Source organism: Sus scrofa, chromosome 13 (assembly GCF_000003025.6).
Source record: "Sus scrofa isolate TJ Tabasco breed Duroc chromosome 13, Sscrofa11.1, whole genome shotgun sequence".
Classification (NCBI taxonomy): Eukaryota; Metazoa; Chordata; class Mammalia; order Artiodactyla; family Suidae; genus Sus; species Sus scrofa.
The window spans coordinates 177,357,862-177,379,297 of record NC_010455.5 but is presented as its reverse complement, the minus strand read 5'-3'; the positions used below and the strand labels follow the sequence as shown (position 1 = coordinate 177,379,297).

General features: G+C 36.4%; 1 protein-coding gene across 25 annotated transcripts in view; it reads left to right on the top strand.

The window, feature by feature from the left end:
- The window catches only part of ROBO2 (roundabout guidance receptor 2), a 1,674,316-nt gene extending 1,660,730 nt beyond the window's left edge, over positions 1 to 13,586 (top strand). For 12 of the 25 annotated variants that reach the window (XM_021071393.1, XM_021071387.1, XM_021071386.1 and 9 more), the window contains 3 exons: positions 4,826 to 5,098; positions 6,877 to 7,077; positions 9,720 to 13,586. In XM_021071393.1, the coding sequence (XP_020927052.1) occupies positions 4,826 to 5,098; positions 6,877 to 7,077; positions 9,720 to 9,721 (476 nt within the window). In that variant the 3' untranslated portion in view covers positions 9,722 to 13,586. The remainder of the gene's footprint in view (positions 1 to 4,825; positions 5,099 to 6,876; positions 7,078 to 9,719) is intronic. The other 13 variants (XM_021071400.1, XM_021071395.1, XM_021071398.1 and 10 more) reach the window with 3 other exon arrangements.

The window sequence follows — 21,436 nt, the reverse complement described above, 5'->3', positions numbered from 1 at the left end:
GTGGTGAGCAAAAATGCTTACCACTGCCTTTCTGCCTCAAATGATCTGAAGATTAGTTGAGCACTTAAAGCAGTCTATAGCGTTGATCTTGTTCCCTCTAAATAAAAAGGACTAGTCTCACTTATATGCTAGTTACAAATCTCAGCATTAATCATTTTGAGTAATTTTCCTGCTATGAATGTCATGGAGAGAGGGAAAAAAAAATCCAGGGACTATGTGGGGGTGTCGGGGGGGTGTTGTGGCTTTTCCGAACATAGATATGTTTGAAGATCATATCCAGAATATGTAGAAGATATAAAGTGTAAATCAAGAAAATAGCTCTTTTCTTTCTTCCTAAAACACTTTCCCTGCAAGCTTTTTCAGAATGTCTAGTTAATGCAAGCTACCCCCTAGTTTAAAGCACAATCAATATATTGCTTATCTTTGTGAAAAACAAATTTTTAACATTTCACATTTACCATCATTTTTTAAAAAGGTTATGATTATATTATTAGTAGATACATTTAGAAAGTAGTGATATTGAAAAGGAAATTTGGGCTCCCATTCTTCCCAAGCGTTTGATCTAAAAACAGTTTAGTTATGCTATAAGGACATTTATTTTGGATGGTGCTCTATAGACAATCCTTAAGGATCTTGTTATTTTATAGCAAATACATATGTCATAGCATTTATATGCTATGAACCCATGCATCAGTAATAAATTTATAATATTTGTATGTAAAATCAAACTGTTCTTTTTGGGAAGATTCCTCTTTCATAGCACTTAATGCATGGACTTTTTACACTAACGTTTTTGCCTTGTAGATTTTATAACAGTGTTTTATGAGTATATTAATCAAGGTAATTATTGCTAGCTGCTACACCAAACAGCTTCTACCTCTCAGTGGCTTAGCACAGTAAAAATTTGTTTTTCATGGGCACAATGATGTATAAAGGTCAGGGGGCTCTCTTTTCGTCATAGTATAAAGAGGTATGCTTCTTAAATATTGGGGCACCATTATTACACTATGGAACCTTGGTGGTTTCAGAGGGAGGAGAAGACCCAACCTGAGTGATTATCTGGGAGGTTCTATGACTAGACTTGAAAGTGATGCAGGTCACTCTCCTTCACCGGCAAGAACCATGTCACATGGCATCAAACGAACTACAGGGGTGAGAAAGTCATCTCTCCTTGTCCAATAAGAGGAATTGGGAATGTTAGGAGATATCAATCTCTGTCTCAAAGGCTATGGAAAAACCCACACACGTGTTAAGGAGTGTTCTCCCTCGGATAAAGTCTCACCTAGGCAGGTATTGTTCAGTCCAAATCATTTGCATAAGCCAAAGAATATCTTTTGAAGCCAATATATTGACCAAGGCCGAACAAAGGAGGCAGAGAAGGAGTTCTCTTTCAACATTTTTCCCCTACATCATCTCCTTCTAGCCTGTCCTTCTCTCATCCTTACTATCTATTCAGAGAAGGGGATCTTTCCCAGCTCTGGCACAGACTGACTTTAACCGTTGAGCAAATTTCTTCATTCTCTAATCTTGTCATTAAAATACTTGTTAAGCAATTACCAAATAATAGGCAATGGGAACCATATAGACAGAATTCCCTGCCCTCCTGGAGCTTACATTCTAGTGAGAGAAGATAAAGACCAACATAAATATATAAGCAAAAATGAAAAGTAGGTAAGATAGTGGTAAGTGTCATGGAAAAAACAAATGTAGGAAAGAAATTGAGAAATATAAAGGGAAGGGAGATATTTTTAAAGTAGGAGGGCTCAGGGAAGGCCTTACCAAGATGACATTTGTGAAAACATGGAATATTATAAGGGAAAGAACATTGTGGATATCTGAGGAAAAGTTATTCCAAGAAATGAGAACAGCAAGTGGAATTCTGAAGTATTTGATAAAAAAGGAAGAGGAGCAATGTGACTAAAGCAGACAGAACAACCAAATAGATTGTGATGTTAGGTAAGTGAGGGCTAGTGTTCTATGGGACCTTTAAATTTCTATAAGGACACTGGCCCTTTACTTTTAAAAGAAAAGTAAATGCTCATCCATTCTAAATGTAATAGTGTGCATCAACCAATCCCAAGATCCTTTACTTTGAATGAGAAACTACTGAAAGGTTGTGTGTGTGTGTTTGTGTGTGTGTGTGTGTGTGTAAATGACAGAAGACTGACAGGATTTTCCTCATGTTTTTATTTTTAAAAAAAGCCATTCTAGCTGTTATCTTGAGATAGACTGAATGTGCTTCTACATGCAATCATGGAAACCACATGGGAAATCATAGAAGTAATATAGAAAATAGATGCTAAAGATTCATGTCAAGCTATAATCAGTGGACGCAATGAGAAAGCTTGGATTCTGGGTACAGTTTGGCAGTAGAGCCCACAGAATTTGTTCATGAAATTAATAAAGCCTGTAAAGTAGGGAAGCCAAAGATTACTCCAAAGTTTTGGCCAACTTACAGTAAATGAGATAATGAACACTAAAGAGGAAGCCTATTTTCTAGAGGAAGGTCTAGAGCTCTGTTTCGATGTGTGAAATTTGAGATGCTTTCTAAACATCAAAGCTGAACTCTCCCATGTGGATTTAGTTAGATGAGTCTGGAGTTCATGGAAAGAGAGCCCCAGGCTGGAGATACTTGATTTCTTTGTGCCTTCTTTTTCTTACCAAAAAGAAAAAGAAAAAGAGAGAGAGAGAGAGTATAATAATGGCACATACATCATTGGACTCTCCTGTGCCTAACAATAGCAAATCCTCAGTAGGCCAGTAAGAGACTCTTTAGTGAATTGATTTAGTTGAAATGAATCAACAGAGAAATGAATAATAAATTTAATTTAAGTAAACATATTTGATTACATACTTTCATGTTTTCCACAGCCATTCTTAATCTCATCTTTGTTCCAGTTTATTTATTTCGATGTGCTTGCAATGTTCTTTCTTCTTAGAATATACAAACTCCAAGGATATTACTTAATTATGTAGCCATATAATTTTAGGTTAAATTAAATAGTAATCAGAATTTTAGCTAGCATAAGTAGATGCCATTTTGGCCATTTTAAAAATTAAGCTGTTCTGGTGGAGAATAAAAATCAATGACAAGATATGTTATTTTGGAAGCAAATATAATAATTTCCCCCTACTGGCAGTCTTAAGTCCAATAAGGCAAATGAAGTAATTAATTTGCATTTATAATAATACATACTGAAGGAAGTCAGTATTGAATATAAAGGAACCACCAAATTCCTTCGTGGATTATTCAACAAACAGAACTCTCAATATTGGATTAGCTCTTCATTTCGGAAGAAATATTCCGATTGCAATTCTATTCTTCCAGATAGAAACCCTGTTCCCTCCAATAATTAGTAGTTCATAATCTAACAAGAGGACCTACGTAAGAACCGGGAATGCTGCTCCAACGTGGGAATTCCTCAAGCAGATGCTGAGGAGGTTTTCATTGTGAATTCAATGGAAGACAGTCTCATTTTACTCATCAATGAGAGTGTGAAGCTTCTTAATAATCTTTGGAAGGAGCAACTTAGCCTTCCTTAAAGAAACTCTCTCTTGAATATAAGAAATTTATACTTTTTTCTTTTAAATTTCACAAACAATACTTAGAAACAGGTGCGTCATTACTCAAATGGCATGGGAAATAATTACCTATGTTATATACAGTATCCTCTATTAACGATGCAAATAATGTATATGAGTAAACATGATATTTGACCTTTGTGAACAAATATTATAGTTACTGATATTCTAGGGTGAACAAAGAAGTTTGCAGCAGCATGCGAGAAAAATGATAATAATCCAAAATAATGTTAGAATGTTTAGAAGATTTCAAAATCTTCAACAAAGTAATTTCAGGACTAGTATAATGGTATAAATTGTGTAATAAAACTAGTATAATACTTAAAGAAATATGAAAGAAGGGGCTACAATTTCACAATTGACTTTCAAAATATAAAAGTGTCGTGGTTTGAAGAGATAATAAATGGAAAATGAAAAATTATCTGAGTGTTGAAACTCTTAGATTTTCATATCTGATATTTAATGTAAAGAGCTTTTATGAAAAATTATCTATTCCACTACATCTCAGATTTTCATGATGCATTGTCTACTCTAGCACCATGAAGCATATTCTATCTAAACTCTGAACATTGGTTATTACTTATTAAAATTAATATATTGGAAGATTATAATATATTAGTTGTAACTCATTAGCTAACTCATGAAATGAACAGCCAGAATTGGTTGTCAGGCAGAATGTTAATTGCATTTAATAAATGTTAGCTTAACCCTTTGACTGTTGCTAAATGTGCCACATACACGGATAAGAGCAGTCATATGCTGCATATGATATGGTATACAGTTCTTAATTTCCCGAGGGCAACATTTCCTATGGAGATTGGCAGGGCAGCTTTTATTCTTCCCAGGGCCTTTTATTAACACAGCTGCTAGAATTCTTAGTCATTTTTTGTTAAGCTATTTCTACTTTGAGGAGGTAACAGTGGACAATGGATTAAATATGGAGAAATCATAAACTGCCCTTGGTGTTGAGAACATTAGCCTCCGTGTGCAACTGAAGACTCTTTCCCTGTACAATAGTTGGATAAAACCAGTCAATTTTATTTCAAAGATAAGGTGATCAAAAGATTGCAAAGACTTCAAAAATATGTGATTTAGATATAAATAACTGACCTTTTCCCCCAAAATTTATCTTTGCATGGGTGATGCTTTTAGGAGGGCAAGAGTTTTTTTTCTTCATCTTGAATTAAAACCTGTATTTTTCATTACATGTTAGTCCATTCTAAACATTATTCAAAATTTTTAGATCTTCCACCACCACCAGATCCCCCTCCAGGTCAGGGTTTAAGGCAACAGATAGGCCCGAACCAGCATGCTGGTAACGTGGAAAACTCAACAGAGAGAAAAGGAAGCTCTCTGGAGAGACAGCAAGCATCCAACTTAGAAGACACAAAGAGCTCATTGGATTGTCCAGCCAAAACATCCCTAGAGTGGCAGCGACAAACCCAGGAATGGATAAACTCCACAGAACGCCAAGAAGACATACGGAAAGCCCTCCACAAACAAGGTGTTGGACCAGGTGTGTTCTACACAGTCCCAAGAAAGTGTGGACTTTTACCTTTTTTTTTAACCAGGTATTTTGGAAATGCCAGTTGTTTAAGGGCGTCTGAAATGAGTTTGCCTTGAATCGCTAATTGAAGTTGGAATTCCGCAGCAGAGCTCACTGGCACATCCCTTAAGGCTGAGTCCAGGGGGATCATGGCTTACGTTAACCTCTCGTAGGGTCTCTGAGGCCAAGAGACCTCCAGGCTTCATCTGTAGTGCTCAGGATACCATTTGATTTTTTTTGCCTTTTAATGGTTATATACTTTTAAGACCACTAAATTTCATCTTTAGTAACAGTTCAGTCTCTGCCTTCAACCAGTTTGTTCATTTTGACTGAAGTAACTAGTCATTTTGAGAAGAGAGCTCACTTCAGTCAAATTGGTAAATTAATGGAAACAGCAAAGCTGTCAACAAACATGCAGTCACAGACTCCTCATACTAGTAAAGGTGAAACTGGACCTGAACTTGTTCCAGCTAATTAAATGTAGTCAATTATTAACTACTTCAATGGGAAGTGTTTTTGTTTATAAATCAAGCTGCCTGGAAATGTCTCAAAAATAAATGTCATGGTTTGTGGTTGGATTTTGTTGTTGGTGGTGGTGAATATTGAGCCAATTATAGAAATGCATTTTCTGGAACATCTCTTCTTATGTCAGGATTCATTGAGTATTAAAACACACACACACACACACACACACACACACACACACACACTCAAAATTGAAAGTTTCCTTACACATTCCTTTATTCATTTGGACTCAGTTTTTTCTAGATATGTCTTCTACTCATGAATTTTCAATAATTATATTTTGTCACAACTTGGTGCTAAGGTTTTTTTAAATAGTTATGAAAGGTCAACTGATACTCATTAGTATCTAGATCTAGTGAAACATTTAGGAAACTTACGTCATTAGTGCTGTGAGAGAAAAATCATATGATAATTGTCATTAAAGTCTAAGAAGAGAAATACTAAATCCAGTCAGCATTGTTTTTTTTCAGTCATCTGATCCCGGTAATAATAACCCATACCTAAAATGCAAGAAAACAATAGAGTGGAGTGGAGAGTTAGAGAGGGGAAAAAAAGAAAGAAGAAAAAAGAGAGAAAGAGAATAATTAAAAGTGTTAAGTATTTAGTAATGAACATCATGAGTCATTTTTAGAGAGATGGTACATAAAAAATATTGACATTGTTGATTAAAATAAGTATTTCTTTTTTCTTTTAAGGAAATACACAGCTTTTCAAATAATATATTTCTATCCCAAGAAACAATAGAAATTTAAGACGTTTAGGTTTTAACTGATAAATAGTTCTTTATCTAAATCAATTGAGAAAATATTGCCATAAATTAAACTAAAACAAAAGATATTTCTTCCATCTTAATGAAAAAAATTAAATTACAGCCTCATTTTAAACCCAGAAATTATTCTCAGAAATGCTTTCATTAAATAAATCATTGTATGCAAATCTCTTTTATAATGAAATTAAATTTTGAAAACATAAATATTATAAAACATATACTTTTCCTAGGATCCCTAAATTTAATCCTGTTTCAGTTCCTTATTGTAGGAAAATGTCACTTGCACGTGGAAATTCCTTTAAAGGCCAATTTCTTTATTTAGGGGCCTTATTAAACCTCTCTTTTTAATTTTACTAAAGTGAATTGATAAAATAGCTTAGCTTGCATTTAAAGTTGAGGTTTTTTTTGCCTCCAAGTTGCTATTTAACTCAACCCTTTGTGTTTCTTTTTTCAGAGGAGACCTTGGTGCCCTACAGCAAGCCTAGTTTCCCATCTCCAGGGGGTCATAGCTCATCAGGAACAGCTTCTTCTAAGGGATCCACTGGACCTAGGAAAGCCGAGGCATTGAGGGGAAGCCACCAGCGCAATGCCAGCGACCTTCTTGACATAGGATATATGGGCTCAAATAGTCAAGGACAGTTTACAGGTGAATTATGTAAGTGCTTTAGGACGTTTAAAAGGCTGTGGTGGGAGTTCCCGTCGTGGCGCAGTGGTTAACGAATCCGACTAGGAACCATGAGGTTGCGGGTTCAGTCCCTGCCCTTGCTCAGTGGGTTAACGATCCGGCGTTGCCGTGACCTGTGGTGTAGGTTGCAGACGCGGCTCGGATCCCGCGTTGCTGTGGCTCTGGCGTAGGCCAGTGGCTACAGCTCCGATTCAACCCCTAGCGGGAACCTCCATATGCCGCGGGAGCGGCCCAAGAAATAGCAACAATAACAACAACAACAACAACAAAAAAGGCTATGGTGATTCAGAACGAATATTGAGTTAATAACATAAGGGAGAAAAATGTTTTCTCCAACCCTCTTAGTATCTCTGACTAGGTCTGAAAACCAAATTGACGAGACAGACTAATAGGAAAAAGCACACAAATTTCATTGACTTTTTCCATGTACACAGGAGCCTTCACAGGAGAATGAAGACTCAAAGAAGTGACCAGAGCAGGAAGCTTTTTGATCCTTTTAGACAAAAAAAGACTGAATGTGCGAAAAGCTGATGAGTAGAGGGGTTTGGGCCGGAGGTAGTAAATGGTGAAGAAGTAACTAGGAAGACAAGGGTTGGTTCATCAAGGTTTGTTGGATGAGCTACAGATTTTTCATCTCCAAATACCCCATCTCTGGTGAAAAGAATATCTTCCCTTCTCCTGGTACAGGAAGGGGAACTGTCATATAGGAGTCTTGTGACCTGTTTCAGGGAAGAAGGATGAGGTTAGAGTGATCTTTCTGCCTCTGCTTTTTTTTTTTTTTTTTCATATTCCCTCACTTTAAGATATTCAATATGCCAAGATACCATATTGGCATGTCCTGAGCCCCACTGATAACATTGCCCCAATAAACAAATTTCAGAATGGTAGAAAACTTGCTTTACAATGAGAAAAAAATAAATTATGTGTTTGAACAGGTTTGGTCCTAACAAAGACCTTTGCTATTTTACATCAGTCAGACAAACATTTCTTCTGTTTCAAGTTTGAATTGCTTTGCTTTTTTTTTTTTTTTTGTCTTTTATGGCCACACCCACCCTGAAAAGGAACCCACCATATGGAGGTTCCCAGTCTAGGGGTCGAATTGGAGCTGTGGCTGCCGGCCTACATCACAGCCACAGCAACATGGGATCCGAGCTGTGTCTGTAACCTATACCACAGCTCACCCAACTCCAGATCCTTAACACACTGAGCGAGGCCAGGGATCAAACCCGAATCTTCATGGATACTAGTCAGGTTCATTAACCACTGAGCCATGATGGGAACGCCACGGGTTTGAATTATTCTGTACAAAAATTGCATAATTTGGACAATTAATCATAATACTAACAAGTTAATTAAATGTAGTTCTCTTTGAGTTTTCTTTGCTTTTTTAAGAGAGTGCAGTAAAGAAATATTGGCCCTTTGGTACTGTTAAAGAACCTTCTTGGGAATTCTTCATCCCCTAGTTTCTCTTCATTTATTTATTTATTTTTAATTTAGGTAGTCAACCTAGAAAAGGGCATCTTTGATTTAGTTTATTTCAATACTTCATTTATAATAACATAGATAAATTTCTCCCATTAAATAAAGAATTGGCATTGGTAGTTAATATAATTAAATCTACTTTCCAGATGTAAAATACTAGAGAATGATAGGATGTCATAATATGTCACACACACACACACACACACACACACACACACACAGCAGAAAGCATTGAACTCTTTGTATTAATTTCATCATGAAAGTTGCCAATTTGGAGTTCCCATTGTGTCTCAGCAGTAACAAACCCAACTAGTGCCCATGAGGATTCAGGTTCAATCCCTGGCCTCCTTCACTGAGTTAAGGATCCAGCGTTGCCATGACCTGAGGTATAGGTTGCAGACACGGCTCAGACCCTCATTGCTGTGGCTGTGGTGTGGGCTGGCAGCTGCAGCTTTAATTCGACTCCTAGTCTGGGAACCTCCACATACTGCAGGTGCAGCCCTAAAAAGAAAAAAAAAGTTGCCAATTTTGCTATCAATTTCAGAATTATACTTGCTGAATATTTTCAGCTGCTTCCTTGAATTCATTTTATCTGAAGGAATAGCCCTGAGTTCAGTCTTCTCAACCAGTAGTTATATAAGAAGGGGAAGTAAACTACCCTCCTAATCCATTTTCTTGTGTAAAAAATTAAGTTACTCTTAATGCTCGCATCACAGACTGCGGGATGCCATGAGATAATGAAAAGTGGAAGTACTTTCAAAACTGTAACTTTTCCTGGGAGTTAACGCTACTGTTGTCTATTATTAATCTGATTAAAATTAACATGTGTTTATAATTTTTAATTTTATTCAGGACTACTTGGATTTTTCTTTATTATATTAGAGTAATTATAGACTGAAAAGAAGTGTAAAAATGGTCTACTCAGATTTAAAATTTTCAGCTTTTATAGTGTTTCATTTTTTTTCCCTTTCTGTAAGTAAAATTTTTAAAATTCACAACCTCATAAAATCCAAGATGCTATATCTTCATTTATTCTCCATTTGCTTTGCTTTTTGTTATGCTGACCATGACAAAGAATACTTAATTTAAATGCAAACTTATTTCTAATTTTTTTTTTAATCTCTTTACAGAGTAACTGAGAGGAGACATGCAAAGCTGCTCTGAAGGACCATCAGGTCTGAACTCATGGAAGTGATGACACTAAACAGTGCAATGAACAATTTCTTTATTTATGTACTATTAAAAAGAACTGTAAATGCAATGTAAAGACACACAGCCACACATATCCCACAGATATTTTACTTGTGTTCTTCTCTTAAGTACACCACCCACCTTAACTCTTTCTTGTCAGGAGTATATAAAAAAGAAAACAAAGCTCGCCCTCCAGGAAGAAAAGGATTTTCCTCTGTATATAATTTCTTTTGTGCATTGCTATGCAAGCTCACTCTTTTTAGCTCTGTTCATATTCTTGTCTGTTCTTATTGGTCTGTTGTACTATATGTGAATTAATAGGCTGTGGTGCCATATATTAACTTTTAATTGTGTAACTTTTATGTTTAAATTTTGCACTGCAATTTTATTTGGTGATAAGCACAAATCTCTACTCCTCGTGACATGAAGAAAAAGACTGAATGTGAAGGGAGTTTCTGTACTGTAAGCTAGGTTGGATAATGCTGGTTGTAACCAATCACGTTAGGGGGTTTTAAGTTGGGGTGTAGAAATAGGAAGATGCAAGGATCAGTGGTGTTGGCTAAGTCTTTTTGGAACATCAGGGACTGAGTCAATTAAAAAACAAAGCTTTTACTATTGACAAAAGTAGGGGTCAAAGAAGGAAGTTGAAGTCTTAAGACTGAATAGGCATTAAAATATACAAGTAGCAAAGATACACTAAACTTGCTTTAAAAAAAAGAAAGGAAATGGAAGTTATATTTAGAATCAGCCTTTACCTGTCATTGTAATTGACCCGTCTGAGAATTACAACAAGCAGAAGGAAATTAAAGTGTTTCGCAAGAGCTGTATTTATATGACAGTTTTTTTAAAAAGCATTTTCTGAATTACCATAACTAATCTCTCCAACTCATTAAGTCAGAACATAATGTGAAGTTCCCCAAGGAAACAAACAAAATGAACTCTAGAATATCTAGCAAATAGTTAAAGAGGCCAATTTATTATTAGGACATACTCGGGCTGCTTCCAAATACAAATCTTTATTGCAATCTATCTCTTGTTTCATCTTTCTAGTACATGTACAGTACACGCTAGAGGATAGAGCTGCATCACTTCATCATGATGTTTTCAAAATAATGCAGTCTATATACAATTTTGTGTTTTATTTGACTAAGAAGTGAAGTTTATCCCACCAAATGTATAGCCAAATTGTAAGTGCTTAAAAAGCAGTGCTCAGAGTATGTTCAGTTCAAGTAAGTAGATTTATTGGAATAAATATTTTATGGGACATTCTCAGAAATTGGCTGCCAACTAAAATATGTTTGACCCATTTTGAATGAGTACATTGAAAAGAAAAATTTTAAAGGAGAAAAATGCATGTTTATACACTTTTTAAATAAAACCAAACCTCGTAAGTGGACATTAATAACAGTGTCCTGCCTCATTTGTTTTCACAACTTTGAGAACAAGGAGTTCCTGAACATCAGTCATGTATCATCCCAATGAATATGACTTTGAAACATATGTTAGCTACTGTACATGTATAGTTAATCAGTCAAGTAGAAGAGAACTTTGCGGAAATTCCAGAACTTTCCTGAAATTCCCACTTGTGACATTTTTTTCCCTGTGTTGCCTACACCATTGTAAATTCTACTTCTAGTTATAATTTCTCATGTTTTCCCTATGATATCTTAGTAGTTGGTACTTTGAAAAATATTCAATGTAATAAGGGTCAATTATCCACTCTGGGACCAGTTTGAAAGACAGTTCATACTCGGTGCATTATTGGCTCAGTTGCCAGTTTTTTGTCGTGCTGCCCTAGCAAAGGAAGGACACAGTGACATATTTCCATCGTTTTAATTCCCTGAGACTGCATTCGCACAGGCAGGAGTAGAGGAACATAATGTTGTTATGGCTGCAACATCTTCTTGGTCCATGTACTTCATTTCTTCACGGAAAAGAGAAAGGATTCTGAGACACACATTAATCCCCTTATCAACTCTGTCATCAATGCCTGAATTTTTAATGCAGGTAGATTTTTTCTGAAACAGAGACTGAGGAGGAGGAGACATTTCTGTGAAGAACAAATGCATACTTATTCACAACGTTAGGATATGAAAGATTTAATTTTTTTTATTTACTTCACTTCTTTCTATTTAAAAACAAAGTTTTGTTCCTTTTTGTTTCCTCTTTATGCTCCTCTATAACCCAATTAGCCTAAAACTTGAATTCATTACATATATTACACAAAGACCTTTACCCCTGGTGACTGGCAGGTGTGTGTGACTAATAAACCAAGACAGAGTGTATACATGCAAGTGACTTCTGGAGTAATTCAGGGCACAGCATTATATCTTTCTGATTGTCTTCCAGTGCATAAAAATGTACTGTTTTAGTTACATTACATCAGGCCTTATGAGTTTTTTGCATGCTTTTTTAGAATAGTTCATATCTCCTGTTAAATCTAGTTTTAAATAAATTGGTCTAATCTTGCACCCCAAATATCATCCTCAGATAGAAAGCAAGAAAAAAGTGCTGTGGCTATCCAAATGTATTCAGGAACACTACCCCAAATCAAAAGCCTCTGTCAACTTGCTATCTGTTAAAAAACAAACAAACAAACAAAAACCTTCTCATAAGCCAGACTGTCAGGAGAGCTACCATGATTTTCTTTTTTCACTTTAAAGCCAATTGAATGAATGTGATTGGAAATTCACAGAGCTCACACGTGTGCAGGTCTGAACAGAGGCCTGTGTAAGCTGTCAGAAGGAAAGCTGGGTGGGAGAGAAGGTCATCCTGCACTCAGAGGCAAGGCCTCCGTGCAGTCACACCCACGAAGGCACAGCTCCATTCTTAACCCGCAACATCTTCCTAGGAGAAATGGCTGAATCAATGCCACAAAGCAGGTGTTCCTTGGAGTACACAGGCAGAGTCGCCCTGCCCCTCCTCCATACCTTGCTCATGCCTTATTTAAAGGAAGATGGGTTAGTACGGGGGCACGAAGACAATTTCTTCACAGGACTTGAATCCAGTTCAGTGGAGACTATAGGAAAATCAAGACCAACATTTAAGAGAGCCTGTAATCAAAGGGAAGTAAAAACCTTGCAAGTTGACTTTCTTTGGGAAACAAACCATTAAATGATATTCTAGGTCATAGTCTAATGCTCGAAGTATTTAAATATACCTTCAATGGGATTTGAGTTGAAAGTTTGCATGACTTTAGTAGAACACCTCCAAATTTCTGTCCAACAATGTTATGTAATTGTTCATTGACAAGAGAATGATAATACCGATGAGCTCTGAACTGTGGTGTATCTTCTTCACTGGAAGGTGATTGTGTGTCAGTATTAAAGATATGCAGAACCATAACATTCACTAATTTTTCATCTGCTTCTGTGTATTGTATTTCCAGAATTACATGACAAGAATTGGTGTAAAGCAACATGTCTTTCCACATTATCTTAGAGCTGATGTTGCTTTTATTCTGCTTCTCTATAATATGTACTTCAAATGAAACACCAGACTTTTTTTAAATGAAGTTCAATATACAAATTTTTCTTATCTAATAATTTTCAAAAGCATTTATTGTGACTTTAAAGTGTTGCAAGAAAAGGGATTTTGTGGCCGTGGGTAGACTTTTTATATTTTGTTTTATAGATGGATTTTTTACCTGTAGTTAAAATCACCAGACAGCGTCCAAAATCTTAATGTGTTTCATTTGATGTTGTTAGATCAGAAAAGAAATTGACATAAAATTGGTTATAGTATTGTCAAAGAATTGTGTATTGTGTACTCACTGGGAAAAAAATAAAATATATTCACATTTCAAATTTGTAAAAAAGCCATTTATGTAAAACAGACTTGCTTGTAGATAAATCAAAAACATATCGTTTTGTCACTTTTAGGATTCTACATTAGTATGTTGTGACCAAATGTGCAATCTCATTTTCTTATTCAGCTATGGGTTGTGTGGTGATTAATAGAAATTACTGTTGACTTACAGTAGTGACTAAAAGTCACTGATGAAGAATGTTAAAAATATTCAAAATTACAGATCCAACTCTATAAGCACTACTTTGCAGATCCAACCTTCCCCAACCCATAGAGACCTACAGATGGATAAAGTACAAACTTCTTGGCTATAAAATCACTTAATAAATTATTTTTAAATATTGTGAGAATTGGGAGAAAATGGATGTATTTAAATTGCTTTACAGTAGTTCATGATAATTTTTTTTTTAATGATAGATAATTGAAAAGTTATCTTAGGGACTGGTTAGAAAAGCAAAATTTGTAGTTCCTGTTATGGCTCAGCAGGTTAAGAACCCAACTAGGATCCATGAAGGTACAGGTTCAATCCCTGGCCTCGTTGATTGGGCTAAGGATCCGGCATTACCATGAGCTTTGGTGTAGGTCACAGACACAGCTCAGATCTGGCATTGCTGTGGCTGTGGCGTAGGCCTGCAGCTGCAGCCCTGGTTTGACCCCAAGCTTGGGAACTTCCATATGCTGCAGGTTAGGCTCTAAAAATAAAAAAAAGACAGCAAAATTCTCTTGATTGCACTTCATAAATATCCCATTCTTTTTCACTAAGTACAATAACAGGATCAGATCATCTCTAAAAAAGAATTTTTGTGTCCCTTAAATTAATAATCAGGAGTTCCCACCGTGGCTCAGAGGTAATGAACCTGAATAGTATTCATGAGGATGCAGGTTCAATCCCTGGCCTTGGTCGGTTGTTTAAGGATTCACTGTTTCCTTGAGCTGTGTGTGGTGTAGGTCACAGACATGGCTCAGATCTGGCATTGCTATGGCTGTGGTATAGGCCTGCAGCTGCAGCTCCAATTTGACACCTAGGGAACTTCCATATGCCACAGGTGCGGCCCTAAAAAGAAAAGAAAATTAAAAATTTAAAAAAAATTAATCATAGTGACAGGAAAAAATTAAAAAAAACTTTAATATAAGCAATTTGTTTAAAAAAACCTTTTTCAGAAATGCGGTAAATGGACAATACATTTCAGAGTTTAATTTAAATTAACGATAACAAAAGCTAGTGTTAAAATAATTACGAATAATGTGCATTAATATAACCAAAAGCAATACACAATGTATGTGGTTAAAGACAAAATATATCAGCTACCAATATGATAAATGGTAAAGGAATTACGAAAGAATCATTGCTTTGCTGAAAATTGGTGTGCCATGGAATCTCCAACAAATGGCAGAAGTGCAAAATTATCAGAAAGGCTTATCAAAGTAATACAATATTCTTTTAATTGTTGTACATGAGCTAGAGAAAAGACATATCAATGTTGCAAAAAATCATTTCAGCAATAAATAATATTGAATGTCCTCAATTTGTGAAAATGTATTTTCTCTCACTCAAAGAAGAGATCAGATCATACTAAATTTCACTTCATAGCAGAGATGTGATATAAAATTGCAATAACAGAAAACCAGGACATAAGAATTCTAAAGAAAAGGCAAGTAGAATGTCTCGTTGGAGAGGAGGGCAATATGCTGTCTCAAAAAGCTTTAGGAGTTCCCGTCGTGGCGCAGTGGTTAACGAATCTGACTAGGAACCATGAGGTTGCGGGTTCGGTCCCTGTCCTTGCTCAGTGGGTTAACGATCCGGCGTTGCCGTGAGCTGTGGTGTAGGTTGCAGACGCGGCTCGGATCCCGCGTTGCTGTGGCTCTGGCGTAGGCCGGTGGCTACAGCTCCGATTGGACCCCTAGCCTGGGAACCTCCATATGCCGCGGGAGCGGCCCAAAGAAATAGAAAAAAAAAAAAAAAAAGCTAAAAAGCTTTAAAGGACTCTTTCACCTTGATGAGTTTTAGCCCAGTCCTGGTGTTGGCCTTCACCCTCAGAAGGAATTTTCATCAAGCCCAGGGAAGGAATCTGTTACATGAGAATCCCAGAGATGACGCAAGACACTTGTATGATTGTGTGTTTAATTTATAAAGAACTATGAAGGTGACCTCCTTTGCATCTTCTAGTCCACATATTTTCTCTTTGTAGCTGTCAAGCTATAAGAAATATACATATTCATTTATCTTCAGAATGGATCAAGGAAAGATACTTTCATCTCCTAATTCAAATACAATAATCTTGGGCTCGGGTCAATGTCGAATTTGCAGGCCCCTGTAACTGCCCTTAGATCACAGTGCCATAGGACCCTTTGCCTGTCATATGCCTTGATGGATACATATTCTGGGTAGCAGACAACATTTTTTGGTCAATTTTTAGATGGTGTTTTTCTAGGCAACATTTATGAATAATTTGTTTCTGACAAACCATTTTTTGTTGTTGTTGTTTACTTATTCATTCCTTTTGCAAGCAAGCATGGAGATATGATGCCAAGAATTAAATATTCAGAATAATTAAAACAGAAATAGCATTTGCCTTCATAAATAGATTAACATCTTCTGTGAAGTCTGGCCCTGATCGCTAGAAAAGTATCTTTTTGATGAATGTTTGTGAGCTAAGGAAAAATGAGAGACTAAGCAAGGTTTGCCAAAAAATTTGCAAGCAATAAAATCTGTATCAGTTTCACTAACTCCCCTGTCACCACGTCACATCAGCCAGTATTCTACTTTTTCTCAAAATAGTCTATGGAATTTTAATAGGTATTTTAAAACACGAAGAAGAAGATAAAGGAGAAAAAAATTTTGATGGTTTAATATATAGCGATTTCTTTACTACTTACTCCTTTTCAAATCCGTTTAAATCTAATATGACATAAAACTCTTATTCCTGGGGCATTTTTTGAGACTATGTGAACCCACTTTGAGGAGTACTAGAAACTGTCAAACCTCATTCTGTCCCTAGGCCCTACATTGGTGGCCCTCAAGGCAAGCATGCCATGCTTTGCTGTGTTTTTTTTTTTTTTTAAGTCAATATTAAATCATGAGACAGACATATGTGAATCCCAGGTATTCAGAGCTGATGGAGATGGAGTGAGACTTGCACATATCCTTCCATTTTTAATAGTGTTTTAAAGACTTAACTGATATCAGTGCTGAGCTCTTGAGCAACGGTTTAGATTCCAGATCGTCCTTAGTTCTTCCAAATTTCTTTTGTGTATCATGAAGCTTGAAATCACTAGGCTAAAAGGGAAGCATGAAAACGCATTCATTGTCTCCCCCAACCTCTAACTCCCAACTCTTCTAAAAGAATAGTTTGTTCATTTTTTAAGGCAATTGTGTGTCATCACTAGGTTCTACTTCAAATGGAACTTTGCTAATAGTGGATCACACAATATGTACAGAGAGAGAACTTAGAATGTGTCAGTAAGACAATATAGAATCAAGCTGCAGTGGAATGCAGAAAGTAACTTACTAGTAATGATGTGTACTCAGTGTACTCAGAAATGGATAAATATAAAAGTACAAAAGAGAAACTGAGGATTACCACTACATGAAATTTCACTGGCATTAAGTGTAAAAGAAGATATACAAGGAAAATTAAAGTGAAATGAGGAGAGTAGGTGTTTAAATATACTTGATTAATTTTGAATAATGGTAGATGAATGCAATCAATAGATTATAATGCTTCAACATAGGTGATTTGAGATGAGTTGCCTATGGGTAATTGTTGGTTTCATAAAAAAGATGAAACAGGCAAATGGAAGCAGCCTGGAAAAAGAAGACACAAGAGGAAAGTGGCAGTCAGCTTAAGAAAAGGGATTAAAACATTTTCAATAAATGTGCAATCCTTTCTTGTACAAGTGATTATCCATGAATGGTTAAATCCCTGTCTTCATTGATGTTGATGATGCTAATTTTTCTTAGCATTTCCCTGGCATTTAAAGCATATTACAACAAAGTATAAATTTAAAGAAATATGTGTGTTAAATGTCCAATATCATCTAATTCCTATCAAAATCATTTGACTGGCTATATTATTTAAAAGTTAAAATTTATAATGATAAGAGCTGTTTTTATCATTGACTCTCAAGTAGAAAGGTATGTTGGATCTTTTTAAAAACATTACAAATGAAAAGAAGTATAATACTTAAAATGCATTTTGGGAGTTCCTGTTGTGGCTCAGCAGGTTAAAAAACCCCCTAGTATCCAGGAGGATGTGGATTTGATCCCCGGCTTCAATCAGTGGATCTGGCATTGGCATTGCCACAAGCTGCGGTGTAGGTCGCAGATATGGCTCGGATCTGGCATTACCGTGGCTGTGGTAGAGGCCGAGAGCTGTGTCTCCAATTGGACACCTAGCCCAGGAATTTCCATATGCCGCAGGTGCAGCTCTTAAAAAAAAAAATGCATTTTGTAGCCAATAGCCAATAAAAGTAGAAGGAGATACACACATACATACACAGACACACACACACATAGAATTTTCAATTCAGCAGAATCAAAGGTATGATGAATATACACAAGGGGTATGAAAAAGGGGCACCTAACAGAGATTACGGGCATCAAGACAGGTGTCCCAGACTGATAATGCTTTAGATAATTTCTGTTTCTTCTGGACAAATTATATAGGCATTTATATTTCTACATATGTATATGTATACTCATGTGCATTATATATATATGCATTTGCATTTTTATTTGTGTGCATATATACATACACACATTTATATATCATTTATATTATACATGTGTGTACACTTGTACGCATATATCTATATAGATAATATACATCACATATAGATAATACATATATATATGTATATATGAAGGAAAAGATAATTTGTCGTTTGAATGACCAAATGTTTGTATTTTTTTTATTTTTTTATTTTTTTTTGTCTTTTTGCTATTTCTTTGGGCCGCTCCGGGGCATATGGAGGTTCCCAGGCTAGGGGTCGAATTGGAGCTGTAGCCACTGGCCTACGCCAGAGCCACAGCAACGCAGGATCCGAACCGTGTCTGTAACCTACACCACAGCTCACGGCAACGCCGGATCGTTAACCCACTGAGCAAGGGCAGGGACCAAACCCGCAACCTCATGGTTCCTAGTCGGATTCGTTAACCACTGCGCCACGACGGGAACTCCCCCAAATGTTTTTAAATAAATAAACCCTTTTGGTTTAGTGGTAACAAACCTGAGTAGTATCCATGAGGATGTAGATTTCCTCCCTGCCCTCGCTCAGTGGGTTAGGGATCTGGCATTACCCTGAGCTCAGGTATAGGTCTGGAGCCGCAGCTCCCATTGGACCCCTGGACTGGAAACTTGCCTAAGCTGCAGATACAGCCCTCAAAAGCAAAAAAAGAAAGAAAAAGAAATGAATAAACAAATGCTGCATACATAGTGTTTTGCTTGGCACAATGTAGTGGGAGTCTGGCAATGATAAATAATATGATCTCATTATAAACCAGTTGAAAGAGATGTAAGGCATGAACATTCACATTAGAAGTATAAAGTGAAGCAAACCATATAAGACTGTGGATGTTGCAGAAATCCATTTCAGGAGTTAACAGGTAGGAGAGAACACTGAGTGTTTGTATGATCAGTGAGACTTCCATGATAAATGGGATTGAGTTTGGCCTGAAATAGGAAGAACTGATAGAAGATACCCTGGCAGAAGAAGCAGCAGACAAAATACAGTCCCAGCCTACAGGAAGCTGTAGCCTCATGAGAGAACCAACAGGTTGAATCAGCATTTCCAAATGACGGAATCCAAGATGTGATAAATGTACTCAGTGTACTAGTGACGTAGGGAAGGTGGGCACTAACTCAGCCTCTAGGGGTCATGCCAGGCATACCAGACTGAATAATGCCCCAGAGAGTCTCCACACCTCCTAATCAAATGGGTTAAACGAGGGCTTCACTTTCCATCCACCAAAGCAAGAGCTTCTTTTTCCATTCTAGGGAGGTAAGGACATCTCACCCTCAAAGGGGATTTGTGCTTCTGTAAATGGGAACATGCAATTCTACCTTTAAATTCCATGTATCCCAACTTGCCATGCATCTGTTAAGTTTCCAAATAAAGAATGCTATAGATGTCTAAATTTGCAGACTAAATAAATACCATAATTATAACAGAGTGGAAAATATTCTTGTTTAGAAAGTGCAGAGCTTCATGTCAACAACAACAGGAAATACCAGACAGAAGCAGAATGAGACCAATTATGATGAACACAATCCCAAATGGAGCAGAGCAACATTCTACACATGTGCAATTGAATGCAGCAGAGCCAAACCAGACCCCAGGGCTCCAATAGGAATTCCATTAGGGAAAATTAAGAACAATACACAGCACTGATAAATCTGATACAATAATCTGCCTGAGGACCATCCACAAAAGGAGTGCAAACAAATAAAACTATATTCTGGAAAGACTAGATGAATGAAAACAAAGTTAATGATGTGCAATACAACTTTGTAGGGAAAAATGGAATTGAAAGCAAAGCGTGGTCCTCCTATTTTTCCTCCTTCCATTACTGCCTTCCCCCAGGATCCTAATGAGTTGGTGATTATCTCTTATTAAAGACCAACAATAGAAAAGCTTAGAAACATGAAAAATAATTAGAGCATAAAGCTAAGTCTGGATAATTATAAAATGGCAAAATATAATTTATCACCCGTTCCCAACAAATGTCTCTTCTAAAGTGACTCTGTAATTGTAAAATGCACAAGAACTTCAATTTTGTAATACCCACACAGATTCATGAACACACACATACAAATGGCACACAAAGCTATTTACTGACAAAATAAAGTTGCTGTGAGATTTAGGGACAATATTCAACATACTCTTGAATGGGAATTTGCTAGATTAGCTCCCCAGGAATAAGCTCTACCTGCTCAGCACTTTATTTGATATCTTTCTTTAGTTACAGCTTGTCCTCAGAGAGTTCAAGTTTTTCATGCTTAAATTTAGTGCTACTAGAAATGATTTTTTCCCCTGATGACATGTATATTTATTTTCCCAACCATTTGAGATTTTGAGAGAAGGTTTCTAAATAAATGGTATGTATTATTTAAAAAGGTACAACACTGAAACATCATGTCTTATGCAACTTTTGTAACTTCTGGTTTCTGACACAACAGAATTAAGGGGCGGCCTAAATTGATTTGAATATACTGGCACTCACTGAATTATTTTCCACATTAATTCAAATGACATTGTGACTTTTCATGTATAAGCAGTCATTCTATTTTACTAAATTCCCTATCCGAGAGCTTAAAGTCTAAACACACTGCAAAATAAGCTAATTAGTAGTGGAAACAGGAATAGAGGGCAGCAAAAATGTGTTTAGAAATCACTAGGCATGTGGCTGTTGAATGGGAAGTTTGGGGCTTAAACCCTTCTGAGAGGAGCAAAACCTTATAACATGTTATTTTATCTCTTTCTGTCCAAGTAAATAACATGAGATTCCTATGAAGAGACATATTTATTCTGCTAAAATCTCAAGCAAGTAAAAACTTACTAGGAGACTTTTTTTGTATAAATCATGGGAAAGCCAGTAGAATTACCTTCATCTGCAACTTTGCAAAAGTCGGAGGACTATTTTTCAAATAGATCATTTTTTAACATAAGCCCTTTATAAAAGCTGAGGACTGAAGTCACAGTAAATACTACCTTATCCAAGGCAATTTCATTGCTGATGTTAAAGTGTAGGCAGTAGACCAATATTTTGTACCTGGAGAGGTCAATCCACTTAAGCAACATATACTTAGGGAGTAAACAGTCAATATTTTCCTGTGAGAAAACCCTTGCC